Genomic DNA, 8,137 nt, shown 5'->3' on the forward strand with positions numbered 1-8,137 from the left:
AACAAAAATAACTGTGACAGCCTTAGTGAGCAGACCTTTTATAGCTTTATTCAGTCGCTTTGGTACATTTCTTGATTAATCCTAAGCATTAAGTGCATTCTCAAGGCAACTCATACAAACAGTACCAAACAGTGGATTACCTGTAAAAGCTTGTAATTTACTCAAAAATACTTTTTTCTCTTTAAGTCACGGAAGATGCCAATGCCACCAGAATGACAAGTCTTTGTGCCGACGTTTTTAAAAGTGTATTTTCTCATGTAAACAGTAATGACTGAAAATCAACGAGGCTGCCATTTTTCAATTGCAAAAGAACGACAGGATTCACATTTACACGTCTGGTGTTTCTGCGGTGCCCTGTTGACACATCGTGTTTGAATGACTGAGGAGTTGTTCATCCAACATTTGGCTGCGCCCCTGTTTCATTGGTAACATGCTTTTTTCTTATTGTCTTTCCATTGTTAGCAATTGTAACTTCGTGTTCCTCTCCGTCTACGTATGCTTGACTGATAGCTAGGTTGATATCCTGCTTTGGATATTCCCCTATTCTGGTGGATGCAAAGATACAACTGAGAACAATTCATTTGCAGAACAGGTCTAAGAGCCATGTGCACAAAAGAAGGTGTGAGGTTGTAACAGCTAGCTCATCCTTTTTTCTATGTAATGACTTTTCAACAGAGGAATATACATTTCGATCAACATGACAAACAACGGATATTGATACTTTTCGGACAAAATGATGCGTTCTCTTAACAAAGTTGAGATCTTCATTTTCCTCTCCCAATGAGGAGATCCAGATAAAGCATCTTAAAGCCATGTAATTCATTTTTATTTATTGTTTTACTTTGTAGTGTCAAAGCTTATAATTTTGCATCATATATTATGCAGGAAATAACTTTGTTAAACGTCTATTTCACATGCTGTATTCACATGCCTCTCTAATCTTCATTTTACCTACTTCATGCTTTTATCGCTGATACAAAATGTTTCACTCACGAGGAGTGCAACAACTGTGTCCTAAACATGCAGCAGTACTGAATATATCCAGTAGATGGAGCTCTGGCGTCATTTAACCTCCAACTGCATCAGACTGACTGTAGAGCAGCTTTAACAAATGCAGGTCCTTCATGTTCACCATGTATTTTTTTTTTTTTATATGTATTTCAGTTACCTCAGGTATACAGAAGAATACACAATACATTGCAATAAATATTTCTAGCTGACTCCTTACAATAACAACTGTCTACATTCTTCATTACATTGTTGTTTTTTGCAGTACTGTAATTGCACTCTTTAATAATTGCAGGTGGACTTTCACTTCTTCTCCATCTTAAATGGTCATGGCTATCTTTTATCAAGATAATAAAGTTATCTATTTACACATATCATTGCCAGTCTGTGAAAACCATGTATATACAAAATGTCACCTTGTCAGCAATCTGTTTCAGCTTTGTGACAATGCACCTCATCAACACATTTTGATGTGCTTATTTTCTTTCCAAAGAGAGAGTTTATCCTGTACTTAGCTGCAAAAACATTTGGAGATACTTGGTTCTCAATGGATTTGAAAAAGAGGCAAAACTGACCTCGTGTTTCAATCTGTCTGTGTCAAGTGTGGACATTTAAATGAGCCTCCCAGTTATAGATGTTGACGACAAATCAATGTTCAGGATAAAGGTAAAACCAAGCTGCCTCATGTCGACCCATCTTAAGACAAATCCTTCATGTTCTTTTTTGCCTCCCATGTCCTCAGATTATTACTTTAGATTACTTGCTCCCTTCCTGAGCAGGGTGTCTCCTTGCTCCCACCACCACAGAAACCTTTCCATGGCCTGTGTCCATCTCCTGCCTCCTCTCCGGCTCTTCTTGATAGGGGCTCTGCTGGTTCTGGTTTGGGTTGTTCTGGCTGCTCCATGACTTGCTTCTGCTGCGGCTGGGCTCCAAGGACTGCTTGTTCCCGCTGCCATTCACCGAAGTCTTCGCCCTGTAGCAAATGCCACAAACCAGACCCAGAAAGGCCCGTCTCATCTCGCGGCTGGCCAGAGTGTAGATGACTGGGTTCATTGCAGAGTTGAGCACAGCCACTGCGATGAACCAGTCAGCTTTGTAGAGGATGGGGCAGCTCTGCACGCACGCCACATCCACCAGGAGCAGGACAAAGATGGGTGTCCAGCAGGCAATGAAGACCCCGACTACAATGATGACGGTGCGCAGAAGGGACATCGCATGTTCAGAATTGCTGTGTTTACTCACTTTTCGACTGCTGGACTTAACCACGATATAGATGCGAGCATAAAGAACTGACATGGCTAAGAGCAAAAGCATAAAAACTGTGATGCAGAAAGCTACATATTTCTTGCTGTAAAGTGGAAGGACTGTGGAGCAGTCTGGAAGGTTGTCCAGGCAGTTCCAGCCTAAGATGGGTAAAGCTCCAAGAGATATAGCAATCAGCCAGCAAGCCCCTATAAGCAGAAACACTCTGTAGTTCTTGTTGGCATCATAAGGCCTCATTTTGATCATGGTCAGGTGTCTCTCTATGGCAATAGCCAGGAGACTGAAGATGGAGGCGCCAAGTGCTACAAACATGCTGCCCTCTCTGACAAACCAGAGAGCAGGTGAGAGCTGCAGGGTCTTTTCTCCAGACAGGAGCACGTTGACCAGGTAGGCGACTCCGGCCAGCAGGTCGCACAGTGCCAGGTTCCCAATGAAGAAGTACATGCGGTTGTGGAACCTGTGGTTCCTCCATATGGCCACCAGGACAGTGAGGTTCTCCACGACAATTAGGCTGCAAATGATGAGGAACACAATGGTTTTGGTGTCCACAATACTTGGGTTTTCGTTTTGCCGGTGGTCCAGCTTTCCTGTGTAGTTGTAGTGGAGGAGTAGTATGTTGTTCATCTTGTTCATCTTTGAAACACCAGATGCTGACACTGGATGTCAGACTTGAGCAGAGGGTCCCGAGTCCACTGTGTTCAGCTGCAGCAGAGGATGTGTGTGTTATTTCCAAGAGTAGCCAATTTACATTATCAGTGATCATGTGGATTATGTTATCAAAATATTACAGTTCATAGTTGTGTATTGCTTGTAATAGTAAATATTTTACCACGACAATGAGAAATCGAACACTCCGAAAACATCCGAGAATCAAGAATAGCGTTTAAATTAACTGCAAGGCTAATTTCAAACTATAAATAAAACACTTTCCTCGACTTTATCGAAATGAAATTAGAATCATTTTGCTACAGAAGATTTTTCTTCACATGCAGTGCAGTTTAGAGCGACACAAGAAGTCTACAATATGTTTTTCCAGATGATAGTCTGAGCACAACTCACCGCTGGACGCACGCAGTTAGTTGAAAGTTAAACGCTTTCCGAGGAACGCACATTTAATTTCTGTAAAGTTGCTTTTTTCGCGTTCCCTACATGTATCCGTACTACTTCATCACCCGATCATAGAAGGGATCAGCATCTCATCTTTGTCTGATCTGTCTCAACTCCGGAGTTTGTCGACGGTGGGCTGGAAGTCAGTCCCACCCATTCCTCCCTCCTTCAGCCCAGACAGGGAGTCTGCTCAGGGGCCACTTCAACCTCACCAGGTGTCAGAGCCAGGAGCTACGTCAAGATATTCATACGTCGCGATGAATAATCATCAGTATTTTCTCCCACATACGTCTTTCTTTATGTTTATATAAGAGTAATTGCCTTTCTTTTCAGACAATTACACCAGAGGACTAACTGGGACGTCAAGGTAATTAACTCGAAAAACCAACAGGTGCAAATTTCAGCTACCGAACAGTTTCCATTACTTTTCTGCATGTACAAGAAAAGAAAGACTTCAAGGCAGGCAAATATAAACTATTTAAAATGACTGATGTAGCTATGAGTTTGATATACATCAAATAAGGCAAATACTGAGGAAACTGTGAATTACAGCAGCGAGGCAAGATACTTAGAGGATGTTATATAGAAAATTAGCCTGACAAGAAATAGGACTACCAAAATTAAAACGATGTAAAACAGTAAAAGCAATTAAAAATAACAGCAGAGGAATTTAAACACAATAAATGTACTCAGAGGCATCACATTTCAGAGGCCAAATTCTTATTTTCCCCATTCCTTTATTTCAACATATCTACAAACAGTCTGAGATCTCATCTAAATACAAATAAAATATCAAGTAAAAACCCTTAAAACTAAGAAGAGGTTTGTAAATCAGATTTGTTCTTCTTCCCTTTCATAGTAGTCTCACAACCCTCAGATGTTTTCTGATCCCATGGTTCTTACTTATTGATGCTTCAATAATAATCATTTAATGTCACGAGTATCAGTTGGGAATTATATAGTGACAATTTATATGGATACAGTTTGCTGTACACTTTTACTTAAGAGGAATTTTCCACAGGACCCTCACCTGCAATGGAGCATTTGTACACTGCTGTATCAGTACTTTTACATTAATAAAGGAACTGATAACCTTTTCTAACACTTAGACATGATAAGACCTCAAGTTTGTCTTAAAAAAGAGAACAGAAACTAAACTAAAGTTAGGACCAGCTTGTCACTGCAGATCTCATCTTCAACAACTATTAAATAGAACTAAGTAACTGAAGCCTATAATATCCAGTGCTCGATTTAACAGTTTGCATTCTTCACTTGTACTTTACTTGGAAAGAAATTGACAATAAAAAAAAAAAAGCATGCAGTATGCCGTAACAGTTTAGGGTAAGATGATCGAGCCCATCCTTTGTTCTGGTTCTTCTGCTGTGACCTCATATCCAGGAAGGATGGGCAGGGCTGGCAGCAAGAAGCCTGAGAGGCCAAACGACAGATGATGACTCTTTAAAACAGATGTGAAAAGTGGAAACTGCACTCTGCAGAGGTTTTAAGACTTCCCTGAGCAAAATTTGTATGAAATGACCCAAGACAAACTAATACACAAAATTTCAAAACTAAATCCAGAGCCTGAGCTGAGAATAAGTGACTCACAAGCTCAACTGTGCAAAATCCCATTGCTTTACTTTATATGGTGCCACACGTTGAGCTGCTTGCAATTTTCCTCAAACAAAGCACATAGTGTACGGTCTCCCAGACCAAATCATTAAACAGTGGATCTCTTCCAGTATATGTGGTTATTAACCCAGAGGAATGTTTTGTGTGGTCGAGTAAACAGCCGTGGTCTGGCATCGGTCCATTAGCATTGTTACAGTCACAATTCTCAGTCATTTCCTGCTGGTTGCACTGTGTCTGCAGCAATGGGAACATTTCAGTGAAAAAGCTAAATAGTTACTCTGGACCCACAGCGAATCTGGGACCAATCACAGAGTGGGTCCACGTAAGGGCAGCTAGATTAACAGACTGGCAACATGGTTGGAAAATCCTTGGGTTTTTCAGTAAACTGCAGTGATGTGGGGCTCGCATCTGCATTTACATAAACTTTGGGCCAAATATGAAACCATCGGCAAGTACTAACCCATAATATGCGGTCAGAATGAGTCTATGAGTATTCATAGACTACTGAAGAAGTGCATGGGTGGAGGGTTTTCACTTGTGCTGGACCACCCTCACTAAAATGTTACTTTGTAGGAAGCCTCTTCTCTGGTTTAAGGCTGAGTTTGCCTGTCATCTTTCCCTGCAGGACAGTACTTAAAGTCCTCTGCAGCTGCCATTTTTCAGCACGAGATGTTGTAAGACTCTCATAAATCATCAACGCAACATATGTGTGATTTCCTGCCATTATAATACTATATTATTTAAGTACAGCCTACAAACTTCAACCCTTCATTTGCAGGGACTGTACCATATAACCTTTCCTCCCCCAGAGTAGCTGTGTCTTACAGATGGTAAAACCATTGCTTAGAGAAAGTTTCCACTGGTAAGCCACAGCCAGTTCCAGACATTTGACTGTAGACAGTTTTATGTGATATTCTTTGTATATATGTCAGTAAATATTTAGATCTTTTTATTTGGTAAACTTAGCAACACCTCAGTGCTGAACTACTACATGGACAAGAGACCTGCATTTCAGTTATACGAATATAAAGATCTTCAGCCAAATATACCTCAGGTGAAGATGAAACAGAAAAGAATGTCACTTTTTAAAGAAAGATTTAGACATTCACAATTGATTATAATAATGGAGTTTATGTGATTTGTATCGTGATAGCCTCTCTTTCAAAGAAGAGAACTCATGGTTAAATGAGGATGACCGGATGAAAGGAACATGAGTGTTAGTACTAAAGGTGTGTTAAAATGTCAGTTTGGCCAGTATGGCTGTAGTCATCACTTTGCCAGAGTTTGCCTTTTTCCAGCTCTCAGCCCTTCATTAGAGTGCAAGAGCTGAGCTCAGGTTCGTGAGCAGTGGGTACGTCCATGTGCAATTACGTGAATATGCTGCCTTTAATTTCACCCTCACCATTTTGAGGCAAAAACACACCCCGTGAGTCTGGGCTTCAAATCTGAGGCGGACCATCCCCTCCTGCCCTGTGGCTTTGTGGTGGAGGTATTTCAAGGCACCGCGGTCTCTTGCATGTAGCTTAGCAGAACAAGGCCATGGAGATGTTTCTGCATAGGGCATAATTTCAGCTGGGGCACAGGATCTGCCAACTTCAGAGGGCCACACAAACAGAAATAGATCGGCCGTTTCCTTTGACTGCAGGGAGTTTTAGTTAGTGCTCTAACCTTTAGTGCAATGCTTTTGATTTTCAGTTTTATTTGTTTCCAGCTATTTTCCAGATTATTCAGATTTCTTTTTCTTTCTTTTTTTCTTTTTCATGAGATTCTGCCAATGGCTCTGACATTAGTATTACCACATTGGCTCCTCAAAGGACTATCCAGTGTCAGACAGGCTAACATTAACCTACAAGCATAAATGTAATGGACTGACACTACTTGACACTGAACTTGGAAAAAAAACAAAAGCTGCAGATTTTGTGTTGCGGACTCATTTTGAATGCTTCTGTGATAATTGCGTATTTCCCAGCCAAGGTCCTTGCCTGCTCTGCTGCATGTCAGCACACAGAAAGTTTTACCCATCTCCACGTAAATGTATAAGGAAGGAAATACAATGTTAATGCAATGCGATACCTTGTAACACCACCTAATTTAAATCCATAATGTGTGAACTTTGTATGCCCTGCTTCTGTTTAACCGCATACTGTCTTTCAGCCCCCCCCCCCCCCCCCCCTTTGTAAATGGGTTAGTGGGTAAATACTTTAGTTTTGTAACTTCTTTTGTTCTTTTGTGATATGCAGACATTCTTATTCTTATCAAATTTGAGTTAAATTGTAATTGCAACCTCTGCTATTCATTTAACAAAGTCTTAACCTTATGGTCAGACTTCATTTTAGCCCTGATACGTTTTCAATGATATTACTGTGCTTCATCTGCATTAGGTAGCAAGCAAGGCTGCTTCCTGTCATTTTTTTATGATGAATGCACTGTTGAGTGTACAGCAAGAGTCCATTTAGCTTAAGTTGAACAGTGCTTTTGTCCCTCAGGTCCATTAGATCCACAGTACTCTGAGCATGTTGTATTGATGCCCAGTAGTAATTGTTCAGTCACAGACCTACTAGTGAATGGATGACTGCTGCACTGTCATTAACCTGAAAGGAATTTTGAACTCACTGGCAGAAAAGTTGATATGGAGAACTGTTTATGTTTATGAATTTCTTATAACCTAAGTGCCATAACACTAAGAGCATATTTAAAACCATTTATGTCAGAAATGTTCTACTCAGACAGCATCTACATAACATTTTTCTGCGTGAGGCAGACAGGATTAGTTTTCCAACAATGAGATTATCTTAGGTAAATGTTCCATTGGATCAATGATCATTATCTCCACTTGCTCTCATCAGAAAACTACAAGTAGGTGTTGTTACTACTAACTGTTATTGTTGAGCAATGTTGTGCAAAATTTTGTTTACATGCTTCCGTGCCCATGTCCTGGCTCACACTCATAGTGTTCATACTCTGAATATAATCCATTTATTATTTCAAGTGAAATGTATTGGTATTTATTTATTTTTTTCATAAGAAACATTTGTGCAGCTTTCTGCTAATTGAATCAATACAAGCGCTCTCTCGGAAGCTGTAAACATCCTTGGATGCACAGTAAGTGTACAGGAAACCATTATAGGTT

The 8,137-nt window shown here is 40.4% G+C and overlaps 1 protein-coding gene across 1 annotated transcript; it reads right to left on the reverse strand.

The window, feature by feature from the left end:
* Nucleotides 1-32: 32 nt before the first annotated feature.
* Nucleotides 33-3,556, reverse strand: s1pr3b (sphingosine-1-phosphate receptor 3b). Its single transcript, XM_075455440.1, has 2 exons — nucleotides 3,331-3,556; nucleotides 33-2,973 (listed from the first exon to the last, which is right to left on the reverse strand). The coding sequence occupies exon 2, from the start codon at nucleotides 2,902-2,904 to the stop codon at nucleotides 1,765-1,767; it is 1,140 nt and encodes a 379-aa protein (XP_075311555.1). The 5' UTR covers nucleotides 2,905-2,973; nucleotides 3,331-3,556; the 3' UTR covers nucleotides 33-1,764.
* Between the last annotated feature and the right edge of the window lie 4,581 nt (nucleotides 3,557-8,137).

Source organism: Odontesthes bonariensis, chromosome 22 (genome assembly GCF_027942865.1).
Source record: "Odontesthes bonariensis isolate fOdoBon6 chromosome 22, fOdoBon6.hap1, whole genome shotgun sequence".
Lineage (NCBI taxonomy): Eukaryota > Metazoa > Chordata > Actinopteri > Atheriniformes > Atherinopsidae > Odontesthes > Odontesthes bonariensis.

What these genes read in the sequence shown, in the direction of transcription:
- s1pr3b (XM_075455440.1), bottom strand. Translation starts at nt 2,904, where the DNA reads ATGAACAAGATGAACAACATACTACTCCTCCACTACAACTACACAGGA.